General features: G+C 39.3%; 1 protein-coding gene across 1 annotated transcript; it reads right to left on the reverse strand.

Annotated features, from left to right (window-relative positions):
• Positions 1-319: 319 nt before the first annotated feature.
• Positions 320-15,796, reverse strand: LOC127677400 (lipase member N). The gene is made up of 9 exons (XM_052172487.1): positions 15,683-15,796; positions 14,987-15,104; positions 12,069-12,267; positions 10,473-10,582; positions 7,935-8,071; positions 5,917-6,063; positions 4,280-4,351; positions 3,679-3,750; positions 320-553 (listed from the first exon to the last, which is right to left on the reverse strand). The coding sequence occupies exons 1-9, from the start codon at positions 15,794-15,796 to the stop codon at positions 320-322; spliced, it is 1,203 nt and encodes a 400-aa protein (XP_052028447.1).
• Between the last annotated feature and the right edge of the window lie 1,868 nt (positions 15,797-17,664).

Consider the following 17,664-nt stretch of genomic DNA (forward strand, 5'->3'; position numbering starts at 1 on the left):
TGAGAAAGTCTTTTCTTAACAATTTTCTCAATTATGTAGTTACTACAGAAATGTTCACTAGATCATCTTGGGTTGGAAAGAAGACCTGCTCCTGATCCTCATCAGAAGGATAACGACACCCGGATCTTTCCGATTTAGACTGCCCTTTGAGAAAAGAGCAGTACAAGTCAAGTCTCTCCTGGGTGGAGCACTGAGTCCCAGTACCACCTTAGCAATAGCAAGTGAATGCTGGATGAAAGCTCACCATTCTCCAGGAGTTTTCCTAAAGCCTCTCATGGGCCTGGAAGCAAATTTTCATTGAAAAATTGATGGACCGAAGTTAGAGATATTCTTTCATCAAACTTATGATTTTACTGTAGAGTCTTTGAGGGGCGTCAAGGCCCCAGACAAAATCGAAATGGTTCCAATCTGGGAATTGCTTGAAGTAGCGTAGATTCGTAATTTGGGGGAGTATCCTGGCTACATCTTGAGGCGTTACGAGCACATCATGCCCACCAGCCCAAATGGCAGTCGGCACCTTCATGGCGGTCAGGTCATACAAGGGAGGGCGACTCTGTGAGAGAGACGAAAGGTAATCACGGAAAGACATCTTCATTAGCAGTATGCAAATTCAAATGAACGGAAAGGCTGCAAATGAGTATCTGCTGTGAGCATAGCTCTGTCAGACAAAGGTGGGGAGTGTGTGGAGTTCCCATGCAATGCATGATCTCTGTCTCCAGGGAGTTTGTAAAAGATGCACGCAAAGATAGATAGCTAATTAGGTGTTGAATCCAGACTTTTAAGGGTGGGGTGGGTTTTGACAGGTGCGGCAGTTTGAATGAGAATGGCCCCCATAAACTCATATATTTGAAAACATGCTCTCCAGCTGATGGAGCTGTTAGGGAAGAGTTGCAAAAGTGTGACCTTGTTGGAGGAGGTATGTCACTGTCTCTTTCTGCTTCATGTTTTTTTGTCTCAAGATTTGGCCTCTCAGCTACTGCCCCAGTGCCCTGCCTGCCTGTCTGCTGCCATGCTCCCCACCATGATGGTCATAGACTCCAACTATCTGAAACCATGAGCCCCAAATTAAACTCTTTCTTTTACAAGTTACTGTGGTCGTGGTGTTGTGTCATATCAACAGAAAAGTAATGAAGAAAACAGGTAAAGCTGTGTGTTGGAGGGCCTCCTGGGGAATGACCAGTGTGTGGGCCACAACCAGGGGCAATGAACTTACCAATGTGCCAAGCGAAGGAATCTGCAACTTTTAGAAACTTTGAAACAAAGCAGAGCCATTTTTGGAACTCTGTGTTAATATAGATAACATATGAGCTGTGAGATGACTAGAGAGGGGTAAGCTGAAGGCTGTTCTACCAAACTCAGGACAAACAGTATGGATTCTCTGAATTAACGCTTCAGGGATGACTACATTCCCCCAAATAATAAGAGGAATCAAGAAAGAATCTTAGGAGAATGCCAATAGTATAGGAGGGTTGGGAAGATAAGTAGCTAATATAAAGGGGAGGGGAGTCCAGAGCATTAGATTATAGAAATTCAGGACAAGGGAAAATGTTTCCAATAGATACAAAGGTCTTCAAACGGTGAGAATAGAAAAGCAAGTTTTCTAATTAAAAGCCACGGGTAGCTTTAAGTAGAGTGCTGCATAACAGTTAAAGACCCCAAATAGATTTTTCCAAAGGTTAGGAAAGAACAGAGGGGGAAGTGTGCCTTTTCTACTTCTATCTTTAAAAGCATTGGAAGAAATAGTGACAGAATGAGGATTTCAAAACGTCGATGGATCAAAGGGAAGTTTGTTTGCTTATATTTTGTAAAAGATGAGGGTTCTTGTAAGGTCATAACAGTAGCTGGTACCAAAAGCACTTTACAGATTTAAAGCAACTTTATCAAAATTCTAATGATTTTCTTTATAGAAAGATGAAAATGCTATAAAATTTGTATGGAAATTAAAAAGGAAATTAAAATCAGAAATTGTACTATAGTTATAGTGGGACCTTTTCCCTCCCACTGGCTTGCCTTATCCAGCCTTGATTTGATGCAATATGCCTAGTCTTACTGTAACTTGTCATGAGTTCAGTTGCTATCTCTGGGAGGCCTGCTCTTTTCTGAAAGGAAATGTAGGAGCAGTGGATCTGGGGCAGAGGGAGAGGGAATAGAAAGAGAGAAGAGAGAGGAGGCTGTATTTGAAATGTACTGAATGATAAAATAATATAATAATTTTTTTATATAAAAAGCTCTTGCTACAAAGGACCTGGGTTCACAGCACCCTGCTGGCAATATCCAGCTGTTTGTATTTCAGTTCCAAGGAACAAAATATACTACTCAGACCTCCACTGTTAGAAGTTACATACGTGATATACATATCATGCAGGGAAAATATTTATATATGTAAAACAAAGATAAATAAATCTTTAAAACCATGTAAGATAATAATTTTGTCAACATTATCATATATTTATCAAGGACTAAATGCATGACTCTGTATGTATGTTCGATTGCATCTTCTTTGTCACAATAAATTATTTTAGAACATTAAAAAAATTACAGACATGTAGAACAGAATCTCAAAACAACATAAGGCCCAGAAATTAATGACACAGTCACAAAGGTAAAAAGGAGAAAAGACAAGCTTTGCAATGAATGGTGCTGGGAAAACTGGAGGTTCTCATATTTAAAAATGAAATAAAAACTTGTTGGCTCACACTGTAGGAAAAGCCAATTTAAAATTTAACTGCAGTGTGATTATATAACATTTAGAAATCCAGTCCCAACCTGAAGAAGAAGGAGGAGGAATGAGGAAGAGGAGAATCAGGAGGAGGAAGAGAAGGAAGAGGAGGTGGGAGGAGAAGAAGAAGGAGGAGGAGGAAGAGGAAGAAGAGAGGGGGAGGGGGAGGAGAAGAAGAAGGAGGAGGAGGAAGAGAAAGAGGAGAAAGAGAGGAGGAGGAGGAAGAGGAGAATCAGGAGGAGGAAGAAGAGAGGAGGAGGAGAAGAAGGAGGAGGAGGAAGAGGAAAAGGAGAAAGAGAGGAGGAGGAGGAAGAGGAGAAAGAGGAGGAGGAAGAAGAGGAGAAAGAGGAGGAGGAGGAAGAGGAGAAGGAGAAGGAGGAGGAAGAGGAGGAGGAGGAAGAGAAGAAGAAGAAGAAGAAGAAGAAGAAGAAGAAGAAGAAGAAGAAGAAGAAGAAGAAGAAGAAGAAGAAGAAGAAGGCGGCGGCATAGTAAAAGCTAGTGCTAAATGGGTGTACAGTTCTGTTTCCATCAGAACCATATATTTATTTAACTAGGATGTGACTAAAGATTGTTGTGAAACAATTTCCAGCATTATTCAACCTTTTAAAAAAAGTTTATCATTGGTTATTTCTTACTGTAATTTGAAATAAAGAAGCAAGAGTATGTAAAAGTAGCAGTTATGTAAAGTTAATATACATGCTGAAAATTGAGACAAAACAAAATATTTATATATATAATATCTATCACCTCTAGATAGAGTGAGTGAAAGTGATTTACACTCCTTTTTGTCTGCTCCTTCATTTCTAAAAGTCTGCATATTACAAAGGTCTGCAGATAGATAATAATAAAAAACTCTATCATTACAAATGTCAGAAGTTATCAGATAGGAGTGTTCTCACTCAATTTCTCATCAAAATTTCTCAAAACCTCATGCCGAGTTCAATCTCTGAGTGGCTCACCTGGTTGTAGTGATTCATATTTTCAGCCTCACTTCCCCAGTCGTAAGCTCTGAATTCATCAGATTTGTAAAGCTGAAATTAATGTTTTAGAGAGAGAATATTCAGTGTAGAAATCATGAGAATGACAGAGAGTCTTAGAGAAATACCAGGTGTGGAGGGAAAATGGCGCTGGGTTCCCAGAAGGAAATAAATGTCTCATCAATTTGGAGAATGCTGACCAACAGAAAGAGATGAAGATGGCTTTTCTTGGTTTGAAGGACAAACCTCATGGACAAGTAAGCCCCGTTAAAAAGTCAAATCCCAGACACCTCTTTCTTGGGGGAAGTGTCAGCTTGCCTCAGTGTACCCTTTACTTGAGCTGAGAGCATATTTTATCAGGCCTAGCTTAAAATGGGATTGATTTGTGTCACACACTTTTTATCTACCACAAAACTCTTTCTCTTGAAGTCCAGGAACATCAAACCCTGAAGAGGCAGCAAAGGCATCATCTCCCCGAAGTGGAGATGATGTTCTCATCTTTTAGAGACAATCTGGATGAGAGGGTGGAATATGACATTTTGCATTCATTGAAACAATTACAGGGCTGGTGCTCCGATGTTACCTGTTTTATATGCAGAATGTTCTGGACTGATGATCCAGTGGGAGCGTGCGACATGTACACATCCAGTCGACTCTAGGAAAGTAAAAGCAGTCATCTAAGGAGAGGAACTACGTCTCTCAGAAGCAGAGAACAATCGAGAATGAATAACAAATATTGGTGCTTTGGAAAAGCCAGCAAAAACCTTCTCTGTGAATGTGTGTGTGTGTGAAGCAGTTGACTCTGAGTAAGCCTAGGTTAATTTGGGGATATGTTTCCTGAGGAAAAAAACAGACATGAAGTCTGTGTCTTGGTGCAGAGAAAAATAACCAGAGGGAGGGCTATGTGCAAATACGGGAATTGTATATACAGGTACAAGGTTGGTGTGTGCAAAGCAGGCATGTAGGTTGCCAAAGAGAGATGACACATTCTAGATTTCAGGTCTGCATGTTGTTAGTTATTATCTTTAGTACTTTACTCAATTTTTAAAATTGTATTTGGGTTTTATATACAAAATAAATATATTAGTCTAGTAGATGTGGCAGGACACACCTTTAATCTTAGCACTGGGGAGTAGGGGCGGGATCAAAAGCCAGAGAGCCATGAGTTCAAGGCCAATCTAACCTACTGTGTGAGACCACATTTCGGAAAACCATAAAAGTAAGTGAGAAAGTAAGCAAGCAAATAAGTAAGTGAATCCATTATACATGCTCTCAACCTGTTAGCTTATTGTGGCAAGATAACATACTGTAAGAGTATAAGAATAAAATAGGAAATCAGTTTCTTTGCAAGATTATTTTAATTTTCATGGAGATCATAGGGGTAAAAATAATGTGGGTCAAATTATACCCATGCATATGCTTTAGATCTTGAGGGCCCACATGAAGGGAACCCATTAAACATCTTAACTTATGAACAAGTTAACTTCTTGATCAGTGGTTCCTCATGAGTATAGCCTCTGAACCCAGGGAGAAAGAGATGGGGTGGGGAACAACTCCTTTGGAAATGGGTTCCTTTTAACTGCTGTGTATTCTTTCTAATTTGTAATTGCTAAATTCTTATGAGACTCCAGCAGGGAGAGCTATCTAACCATCCCCAAATGCCAGTCCCTTCTCCTTCTTGTCTTCTCAAGAGGAAACCAGTTCTTAATAAAACAGAAGTCTAACTTCTTCCTAAGTAAGGATTCCATTCTCTTCCATTCTGTATTAGTCTTTCCACACTAAGCCATGGATTTTATTCAAATTCAAATTTACACATGTAGTAAATACACTGCTTACTCAAACATCTCCTTTCCTAGAATTTTATTTTTAAATTAGTATCCCAAAATGAGGTAAAATGAAATTGCTGTAAGTTGTAGCTGCTTGCAAACATGTGAGAATTAACTTAACACTCATTCGGAAGCGTTCAGTTTCCTAACTTTGACAGAGGATGGAGCATTTCCTTCTCTAGTTCTGATGTTCATGACCTGTTGAGATACCCAATCCTTCATGCATATCAAATATCTGCCTTTAAAGACTTGCAACACTATGTTTGTATAGTATATATTTACATAGTATATATACTATGTATTAAATATTTATGTAGTATAAGAGATAGACATAAATCAAATGAAAGTTGCAAATTCTTTAAGCATCAAATATACTTAAAGTTATTATACATACCATATTCATATTTTTTTTGTTGAATCCAGCCCACAAGGACATAAATTCACTACACATTGGTCGGAGTAGCTTTTTGTTGCAGACTGTAATATAAGACATTTTTGAATTCTTATCTTCTAAAAAGAAACCTTTGGTACCAAACAAAAACTGTGAAAATAAAGAGGAAAAAAAAACACCTTTTAAAGATGTCTCCTTAAGTACCTTTTATTTCCTTCATTATAAGAATAAGCCAATTTGGCAACCTATTTGCATCTATTTTCCTTAGTTGAGGAGAGGTAGGCATCTGTTTCCAAACACAGAAGGCCATACTTTGTAGTAAGAAGTCTGTGACTCCACATACCCTTCTCCAGATTACAGGGGGCTCCGCTATGGAGAAGTAATCTGTCTAAACAGAGATTGCCATGTTCTCATTGTGGTAAGAAAGATGAAGGGTGTTTTCACTTTATGATGAAAGATTATACTGAACAAATAACGGAAATATAGGTTTTATCTGTATTTCTCATATACACAGTGGCTGTGTATTTCTGTCCTAAACTAATCAGTCTTTATGACCAAAAGTAGAGAGGTTAACCCTAGACATGAAATCCACAAGATGCCACCAGGACAGCATTTTAAAATATCTAGGGCTTGTGAGTGTGAGCCTGAGCAGAGAACTGGGAGTCCTGGAACTGCACAGAAAACCAGTGTTGAATGAATTGGCGAGTTACGTCTTAAAGAGGCAGGACACTTCTGACAGAAGGGGATGCACACGGTGATAAGACAGAAGCATCATGGGACTCACATCTGATGTCTGAAAGAAGAGCAATCCATTTTACAAAACTGACACCTTTATAGATGGGTGTGTCTATTCCAAATTTTGTTTAGCAAACTAGTTTGCTCAGCTGAGTATGGTGGCAGAGGAGATAGAAAATGGATGATTGCTATAAGTTCAATGATTGTAGTGATAATTTAGTGGGGATCTCAAAATACCACAAGGGAAAGCAAATGAAAGACAGAATGAAGGAACGAAAGAACAAAAGAAAGAAAGAAGGAAGGAAGGCATGCAGATGAATGGACAAGAAACAAATTCATTTAGCTAACCCTGCCCAGATATAGATAGAAGTCAAAGTTTACCAATGACAACATGTTTTAAAATAGATAGTTGTTACATTACCTCTGATCAATGAAAACAAAGCAAGGAGACTGGTGTGTAACCTGTCATTTGGCTATAGGGAAATATCTTTCTTGTGTGCTCACTAATATTTTCTTTCATTCCCACAGCTCTATCAGAAAGTAGGGTATTATATTCTTTTTATAAGAAGTACTGTGACTAGTTGGCTTTCTGGTTTCATTTTCACACACATTCATTTTAGCATCATTCCAAACCCATAGGACAATATTAACAAACTATTAATGTTATGCTTCAAGATATGCTGTTTGTGGCCATGAGAATCCAAAATCAATAGAATATAAAACCAAAACAACTCTTGGGTGAATAGAATTCCAAATCCACAATTGTTTATTGAACAATTATTTTACTGCTTAAAAGAGATCACTATGTATTTAGATGAATGCTTAAACTATAAAATATTGAGGTGCTGGAATAAATCTAGGTACTTTAATAGAGTAAGCTCTCATATGGGCAAAATGGAAATTAATGAGGGTTTTTATGATGTCAAACCAAGGCATTAATAATCATATGTAATTTGAAGAACTGTCTTGTGAACTCATTGACTTGCCCAACAAAACAGACCATTAAAATTCACGAGTAAATAATGAACTGGTGTAGATCTCACCTCAGTTCAAGTCTACACACGCCTCTCTTAACTGACTGAATTTAGTAAGCTTCATATGGTACCTACAAATGCTATGGCACAGACACACACATGCACACATTCAAATACATTCTTGTGAACTCTGATTTCTATGAATTTTTGTCTAAAGTTCCTATTTCTATTTTAAACAGATTAAAAAAATAATGAGGATCGATAATACAAGATGAGATCCTGAGATAAAATTTGGCAAAAGAAGGAGCCTACCTTGATTATGGATTTTGGAAGTAGAAAAAAACTGGTAAAAATGCTTGTAGGATATTTGAATGAGATCACAGGACCCAAGGCAAAATTCATTTTGATTCTTTGTGCCAGTTCAGGTATGGTGGAAAAGGCTACAAACCCTGGGAGAATAGGAGACAAGACAATCTCATAAAAATTCCATATTTCTAGGCAAAATTTTAATCAATGGGAGCGAGTAGGTTTCTGCATCATTTAACTTTGGCTTCCTACTGCAGTGATCGAGTGGATGAATCTGAAAGGTTCTCTGAGTTGTTCTGCCAAGACAATCTGACTTAAGCTCTAGCGAGTCACCAGTCTGAAATTTTCTCTAATACTATTGCTAGACAACTTAACTCAGCTAGAGGAAATGGTAGTAGCTGTTGAATGAGGACTGATCTGGTAAAGCAGCTACAGTTTGGTGAACTATAGAAACCTTATTTTCTGAGCACACAATGATGCTGGTCACCCACAATTCTAAAAAGCTTGCCGGGTCACAGAGCTTCTAGAAATACAGTTCACAAGACACAAACAAAGCAGTCCTTTCTACAGTTGTTTGCAAGTAGTCCATGGTTTTTTTTTTTTGTTTGTTTGTTTGTTTTTTTTGTCTGTTGTTGAGTAATATTTCATTGTTATTGTCCTGGATGCTTTCCTGCATATTCAGACCCTACCCACACCATTTCTGGCTTCCCAAAGATGTTTTCCTTGGATCCACAGTGATACCAGAAAGGCTTAGGTGTCTCCATTTGCTCTCCATTTTTTGTTGTTGTTGTTGTTGTTTGTTTGTTTGCATTGTTTTGTTTTCTTCCCCAGCAGTGGAATGTCACCTTGAGGATAAGGTCGGATCAGTTGCACCTGAGGAATCTATGGTGGGTATTTACTTTCCCAAGATGCATTGTTCTGTCTCTGTTGGAGACACGCACAAACACACATGGAAATACGTACTGAACTGCTAACACTGTTTGGACCATGGGAATTAGCTGAGCAATGGACTCCACCAGGTAGACAACTCGCCTTCAGAGGATGTTTGGAAATGTGTGGGAATGATTTCTTTGGTTGTCACGACGACAGTGCACTTTATGGACACATACGTAAACGACCTCCAAACAATGGATACTTCCCCCATTTCAAAAAGTTTCTGCACCAAAGGCAAGAAGTCTTTAACTAAGCATGTTTGTGTCCAAATGTAACAGGTTGTAACAGGCTTTAATGGTCTCATTTACTGTATTTTCTTTGAAAATCAGTAAGAATGTAAGCCCTGCCCACATTGCCAGATGCAAGTCTCATCTTTCTCCCTTCCTATTGTTTTCCCAGTGTCTCTGCGTCCCATTGGTGAGGTCTAAGGAACCTGCTCTGAATCTATGTGCTGCATCAGTGGGTTCGTCTGGGAGATCAAGGGAGGAAAAGTACTGAACACAAATCCCTACACATAGCAAATATTCAGGAAGTTCTGGATATGATATAATCATGACGTAATTGTCAGGCTTCCTTTGGTTCTCTTATTGATCTTTTATAATAGTTTTATCTGTGTTTTCTCCTGCTCATTTCCTCTCCCAGGCTTTTAAAATGCCTTTAAGCATAAAGAACAGGTAAGCATCTCTTTTTGGTGATTAATAGGAATGGCAATAAATGGATATACTTATTCCATATGGAAATATTATAAGACCCATTTTTTTCTTGCTGTTTTACCCAACCTAAAATGTCACAACATCACTTGACTAAGTCTCCTAAAGACACTTCAGTGGAAGTAACAAATTCAAAACTCTCTCTTTATTTCATCTATGTCTTATTTAAACTTTTATTTGGAAAAAGAGCTTTGATTTCTTACAAAATGTCTGCGGAAAGGGTGAATGTGCCACTCAGTTACCACTGAGCCCTTGACTGGAATGTCTGAGTCCCTGGGCCCAGTGTTACAGATAAAAAACAACCAAATATCTAGGAAATCATGATATCTACTCTTGAAAACAGAGAACAAATTAAACCATTTTAATTTTTATTTATCTAAAAGCTACTTTGTAAATGTTAAATCAGGTCATAAGGCTCGCTGATTTATTAGAGCAAGCTTTGGTGTTTCAAATCACACACAAATGTGACCAATTAGTTTACATTTACTCAGTTTACACTTGAGCCTCTCCTTTTTAATTTATTTAAATCCTGCCTGGGTTGAGAGGCAGGTGTGACTGATAGGGATTCTAATCTAACTGCTCCTCCTGCCTTAGGCTTTGCCCTTTCAGCTTTAAAGGGCACCTGGAAACCTTATCATTAGAATTATCTCACTGAGCTTTGGACATAAACTATTTCTGGAAACTTATGTCACCATGACTTGTGTGTGACTATGACCCAAAAGTAGGGAGGATTGGGTCGGCCCTTCACACTCAAAGCCCGTGGACTACAGGTCCCCAGAGACACAGAATAGGAAGGTTTTTCTCAGCATAGGACAGAGACGAAAGGGCATTCATTAAAAATAGCAAGCAATTACTTCAATCCAATTTAAAGATCTGACAACACTAACCCTGGTAAACATACCTATTGTTGTGCCGAGTGAATGTCCAATGAAGTACAACTTCTCCTGACCTGTTTTATTCACAATGAAATCTATTATCCCCGGGAGGTCATATTTGGCCATTTCATCAAAGCTGCAAAAGGAAACAATCTATAAATACATACAGCTATACTTTTAAAACTCAGGCACTTGCTTGATTCTTTTTCAGTAGAAACTCTGAGCCATCTGCTTATTTGGTATGTATTTCATTATGCACCCAGTTAAATGCAGACGGTTGCAGCTTTGTATGCATTTCTGCTGTTTCCTTTCTGACAGAAGGAAAGGCTGCAGGACGAAGCATATTCTCTCAGGTGGGCCTTCTCCCGCCTCACACTCCCCTCTGTATCCTTTGCCTGTTATCATTCTTTTTTTCCCCACTTCTGAATCCCCTGTGCTATTGATGACTGTTATTCAATACCCATCCCTCTTTGTTAAGGATTATTCTGTCATCTACTAGCTGAGTAGAAGTTGTTTAAATGTCCACTTGAGAAATAAACTGTAGCGGGGCTTAGATTTTGTGGAAGAAATGACTGTTAGTAAGTACTTAACCTGACGTTCTCAGTGTGTATGTGTGTGTATTCAATATCCTATAATACCAATACCAAAATCCTACATTCATCTAGAATCTATAGAGAACAAAGTGAGCCATATTACGTTCCGTAGGATCAAGTACCCCATGAGCTTATAAAAGTCACACAGGAGGAGATCAATAAATTGATGCAACAAAGTGTGAGAGAATTGCTGTAGTACCTCACAGGGAAATAGCCCCAAGCTTCTTGCCAAAGATTAGAGACACAGAATGTTTCCTTAGTTGTGCCTCTTCTCCATAGATGGAACAACACTATGTGTTCCTTTCCTTTTCTCTGACAGCCCTGTTCAGGGAGTGATGATGTTAATTGGTACAAAAATGATGTGATCTCAGTCATAAGAGCAGGATGCAAGTCAACTTGGTACTTAGGTCTTTTGGAAGGGAAGCCTATGAGGGACCATCCTGCCCTTTTAGTGACAGAAGTAAACAATTTTACTAAAATAAATTGTTAAAATACCAAAAAATCTTATTTACTGTTAATTAATATTTTAAAAACATCCTATCAGAGTTTTTCTTAGAACGGTGTGCTATATAATCTTTCTCTCTTCCCTTCTCTGGGTCTCTTTCATTCTATTTGCTGTCTATTTATTTGTTATTTGATGTACAATCATGCCATTTTAACAATGACCTAACTATGGCTGGCCTGGAATTCACAATATAACCCAGGCTAGCCTCTAACTCATGGAAATCCTCCTCCCTCCCCAGTTCTGACATTAAAACTGTGAGCTACTCTATCTGCCAATATGGAATATAATTTCAGTTACAATTTTAAAATAAATATAACATCTACACCATTTTTTTCCAAAATGGATTGTCAAAGAGAAAAGATTTGAAAAAGGTACCAGTAGTATTGATTTTTCTTTCTGCTTTGTACTTCAGGAAATATTAGAAACCATACTGATTTTATGACCTGAAACATACATTAGCCACAAATTTATATTTAAAGAAAACCCCTTCGACTTTCCAGAAATTTTACTTAGATGCAATTTACCTAAAAGCCCAGAATTTCTCTTCATTTGCGGAGAGAGTTTTGTGTCTTCTTGACCAAGTGTTCCCCCGACTGTTTCCCATCCACACGTCATAACCTGCATCTGCTAGGAGGAACCCGAGGCTTCCATTGGCGAAATTCTCAAGCCAGTAGGCATTGTCTGCGAACAAGGCATGCTGCAGGTATACAACCGGCCGGGGGCCTGGGCGTGAAGAGAGACAGCGAGACAGCAAGAGAAATTTACATCCAGGGGCATTATAGACACACACAGACACACAGACACACAGACACACAAATACACACACACAGACACACACATAGACACATAGACACACACACAGACACACACAGACATACACATACAGACACACACACAGACACACAGACACACACAGACACACACAGACACAGACATACACATACAGACACAGACATACACATACAGACACACACACAGACACACAGACACACACACAGACACAGACACACACAGAGACACAGACACACACACAGACACACAGACACACAGACATACATAGACACACAGACACACAGACATGCACACAGACACACAGACACATACACATACGCAGACACACACAGACACAGACATACACAGACATATACATACAGATACACACCCAGACACACACCCAGACACCCAGACACACAGACACACACAGCACTTCTTCTCTTGTCACTGGTATATTAGTGTAGAGTATTGTATTTATATCACCCCTGCCAGAGGAAGCACTATATATCATGGTGTTAAGATGACTATCTGTGTGTGCATCAGCTTCTAGACTTCTGAGGGGAATTTAAAAATAGCTTCTATTTTGAGGAACATTTTATAGATTTTGTGCAAACCAACCTTTAAATAATTAAGTAACTTTTCTAAATGGTCTCCTTGGTAACAAGTTTCAATGCAGAAACTTAAGCCTCATTGTGTCACAAGTCGAAGCACACACCACACCCATACAGTGACTGTTCTCCTCTATGTATGCATTTATAGGCACCACTTTGTGATGGCTTGACTTGCAGTTTTCCAGCCGTGGTTACAAATCAATCTGTATTCACTATAACTGATTGCAGGTCTTCTCAGGCTAGCAGGAGTGATATGGCTCTGTTTCTAGAAGCCATACAGGGCAGACGTGAGCTTGCCCTCCTAGACAGCCATGAAATTACAAGTGCACAGCACTACAATGCACTGTGGCTTTGAACTATATTTAATTAGGTGCATTAAACAATCTTTTTTTTCTCCTGATATTTTCACTTTATATTGGATTTATTAGTGCATAATCTCATTCTTTGTTGATTAGCATCTGCATGCATGTCTTAGAAGAAGCTTACGATGATGCAAACTTTTTGATGGTTAATACAGTTCCTTACTAGTTTTAGGGACAAAGAGGAGGCACTTGTAAGTAGGCCCAGATTAGGTCCTTGCTGGATTTTCACCCTGCTCCTCAGTTTTTGCTCACAGGGTGGGGGGCATTTGCAAACTGTGAAAACAGAATAAACTCTGGCCATCCTTCTGCCCAGTTCCAAGTTCCTGAGGGACATAATACTCAGGGGAATGAGAGGAAGCAAGGCTGTTGATCAAAACAACAGCAGAAAATCTAGGACCTCAATTTAATGGCTAAAAGTACAGCCCAAGCTCATCAGGCTGCCCACATTTAAATTCTGTGTTTGTCACCTGTTATTTAAGTACTTGACTCTGTGCCTGTTTCAGAAGCTGCCTGGTCTCATCTTTAAATGGAGACGGTTAGTGCCACTGGGAACTTTAAGTGATTAAAAATGTGCAAAGCAACACAGCCAACAAGTGGTTTTGAACTTCTTATCTTTCCAAGTTTTTCTCTCCTTAAAATCACTTCTATAAAATTCTTCTCTCCATAGCTTTTTCTCCCTCAAGTTTGTTGCCTGATTTAATAAAGACCAAACTAAAACCAATCAATCTCAATCAGTCAATCAATCAATCAATCAAACAAAACAACAAGATCTAAGATGCTCTTCTAATTTGAAATGTAGGTAACTGCATTATTTTTAGTATAACCATCTCCTAGAGTAGATATTCCATTATTCTATTATAATATGCCTGTTGGTTACTTGGCATTTAAATCTAATTTGCAAAGCTATATTTTGTCCATACACCACTCTGAGTTTCTATTTGGGAGCCCTTGAGTCATGTTTTTTTTTTTTTTTTTTTTTTTTAGAGGGGCAGAATGTAGCACACTGTGATTCTGGTGGTCCGGGCTACCCTTGACTATGCATGATAGGGAAAGGCTGCAGAGCCAACCTGGTAAACATGGACAAGTGAACAGGCTAACCCCATCCTTTGACACTCTTTTATTCACAGTTATTTCACCCTCAGCATAGGCAGGGTGCAGTTAGCTTTCCCTTTTAGAGTATAGGCTTCATGCTTTGGCATGTTTGATTCCTCCTCCTAGAATCTGGACCTTTTCAACACCCCGCTCTTTCATTTCACAAACTGTCCCTTTGATGATGGCTGCTGGAAATATCCTGTCATCCAACTCTGTGGTAAGAGAAGAGACCCAGTGCTTCTAGAGGAATTAGAGGAGTCACCTTTGAGTATTCCATGGGAATCAACTTCCCTCCACCTAGCAAACCTCCTTCTAATAGAGAGGAGACTGACTTTTCCCAGCAACCAATAATGGGTTAAAACAAGTAGACTCCACTTTTGCATTGACACCTATGAGTCAAGCATGATTTTCCCCAGAAAGATCTGTCTTGTCCTTTGAGCCTTTAGAGAAGTAGAGGGAAAAGAATAAGCTTCCTCACTAGTCATTAAAAGACTACTGCAGTAACTTAAACATATTTGGACAGCCCTGTCTCCCTTCCAGTGAACAGCTAACATTAAATTCCTGTCATGTATCATTTTTCCCCAAAAGACACATCTCCTGTACCTGTCTGCCCAGTTTGTGCTCTCCCGTGGGGAATCCTGTTGATGGCGAGGATGTACCCATCTGCAGTGGTGATGTCATACTCTTCACTGGGGTAGCCATTGTACATGATTATTTCACTCTGTAGAGGACATAGTTATTTGTAACTCCTTCTTCTCAGGAGACACCAGAAGAAAAACCAGACAGAGCGATGAACAATGTAATGAGGCTAGATTATATAAAATATATAGCTGTAGGTAGTTGTAAAATTAAATTTATTGCATAAGTCGTTATAAAAATAAATGAATGCTGGAAGGTATCTACTAAAATATTGGGGTGTGTATTTAGTGTTGATTTTCCTGAGGAAGCTATATTTTCTTGCTACTTGTCTTTTGACTCTCCTCTAGGCTTTAGAGATAATAAAATTTCATGCCAATAGGATTGTGTCATGATATCCAAGTGGGTTTAAAAGCATGGATTTAAAAGGGACACACACACACACACACACACACACACACACACACAGACACGACATAACATGTTCTGCCTTTTATGGCTATAATCAGTCATTCAGTCAAAGGAGCTGATTTATCAGCTTGACACAAAAATGTTACAAACTGTTTCTCTTATCTAAGAGTTTTGCCACAGCAGGTCTGGACCTTTTACAATCTTACCACCCACTAATCTTTTTTTCTTCAGAGTAGTTTGTAGGAGACTTACAGCATTCATCCACACTTCCGGATTTATCTTATTTTCAAAATCCAAGAGTTCACCAGCGCTTAAGGTTCCAGGTATCAAACAAGCCGCTGTTAAAAGCAGCCACATCACAGGCATGCCTGGCATGAAACATTTAATGTTCAGGGGTTAATCTTATCCAGCTGTGTACACTTCCACCTCTCCACAAACACGTGCTTGTGCTTCCTGACTGTGGGAAAGGATGCTAATCGCTTTGTGTCTTAGTTCTTTGTTAGTAGCAGTAAGACAACAATTTCATGACTTTTCTCACAGTGTCACTTTGAGGATGAAGGGAGCCAACAGACATAACACACTACAGTGTAAATTAAAATAGAGAGGGGAGTGTTGGCAGGAAGGCTGATGCGTCACAGAAGATCCAAATACAGGGGAAGTTACTTGAAGTCTTAGTCATCTAGCACAGCAAACGTGGCCCTTTCAAACTGTGTCTTAAAGTTTTTTTTGATGACCTTGTCTTTGTTCCACTGTTAGTTTAGAAGACAAGTTTTGACATTGCGGCACATTAAGCAGTGCAGTCATCTGTATCCCTGCCTGACAGCCCAGAGAGCAAGCAGAGATGGAGTTTCCACCAAGTCATCACACTTGCCGTCAGTTTCTAGGGATGTGACACTTCTCAAAGTCCCGCCTTGCACGTTTCCACATGCAGTCCCACTTCACTGCTGTGGTTTCAAAGATCACATCTTCAAAGACGGGCCACCACCATCTGAGCAATCAAACTCATCTCCTGGCTGCTGCTAACATCAGCCAGCCTGTACATTTCCACCTCTCCACAAACACGCTGCTTCCTGACTGGGTAAGAATGCTAATCGCTTTGTGTCTCAGTTCTTTGTTAAAAGCAGTAAGATAACAACATTATGACTTTTCTTACAGTGCGACCTTGAGGATAAAGCAACACAACAGACATAACACACTATAAGTGTAAGTTCCTTACAAAGGTTTCTATTATTTTTAGAATAAGATGCTGATCCCAGAAATCTATTATTATATATCCAATTAATGTCTAAATTTTAAAAGCACACTCTTTATGCATATAGGTTTACATAATGCTACATCTACTTTAAAATCCTATCCATGGATACTATATATAATTTAAAAACTCAAACTAATAATAGTATTTATTGAAAACATTAAGACACGGCCTTCAATGTCTAAGTTACATTACTTAAATACAGAAAAGCTTCATAAATTTGTTAATAATAGTATCCTCACTGAAAAGTAGCAAAGCAAAGGCTTCAAGACACTTACGATCTGCCCAAGGTCACAGAGCTAACAGGCGACAGGTCTAGGATGGGCACGCAGACAGCCCCACTGCAGGACCCTTGCACCTGAGAGCCACTCTCATCTGTCTCCTGATTGGGACGAATCTCCATTCTTACCTAGTTAGGTGAGCGTCACCTGTCCTGAGGACTTCAGAACTTTTGCTTTTGACATCAGGCCGAAGAGTGAGCTATGGCAGCAGTGACAGTTAGAAACTAGAGAAGTGACAAACAGGAAGCTGGTGGAAATGAGGAAACCTTGGAAAATGACACGCCCAAGGCGGCTCCCTAGCGCACCAAATGCATGATGATGCACTTGTAGGTTGGGAAATAGTGGTCGACATGATGCCAAGTAATCATTCTGGCTGACTCACTGATGTTTGTAGCTCCTGTCTGTCTCTGTGGGGAGGAATATCAGCAGTATTTTCATACGAGTGCTTCAACTGGGGAAGCAGAATGTGTTCAGAACCCTATTGGACAAAAATCAGAGTTAACAGCATCTCCCTTCCTAAATCTACAGCATCACAATACGAACCCACAGAAACAATGTATGAAAGTGCTGGTGTTGGGGGAGTGGCGTGCAGAGAAGCACCTTACTATGAGTCAGTTGAGCTGCAATCCAATTCTTGACATTGGAGCAGGGGGAGTGAGGTAAATTCACCCACATGTCAAAGGACTTTGACCTAGAGTAAA

The sequence above is a fragment of the Apodemus sylvaticus genome, chromosome 1 (assembly GCF_947179515.1).
Source record: "Apodemus sylvaticus chromosome 1, mApoSyl1.1, whole genome shotgun sequence".
Lineage (NCBI taxonomy): Eukaryota > Metazoa > Chordata > Mammalia > Rodentia > Muridae > Apodemus > Apodemus sylvaticus.

What these genes read in the sequence shown, in the direction of transcription:
- LOC127677400 (XM_052172487.1), bottom strand. Translation starts at nt 15,796, where the DNA reads ATGCCTGTGATGTGGCTGCTTTTAACAGCGGCTTGTTTGATACCTGGA. An exon ending in AGCACAAACTGGGCAGACAG is followed by an intron (nt 12,268 to 14,986) that starts GTACAGGAGATG and finishes CTTCACGCCCAG; the next exon opens with GCCCCCGGCCGGTTGTATAC. An exon ending in ACATTCTGCATATAAAACAG is followed by an intron (nt 3,751 to 4,279) that starts GTAACATCGGAG and finishes CATTAATTTCAG; the next exon opens with CTTTACAAATCTGATGAATT.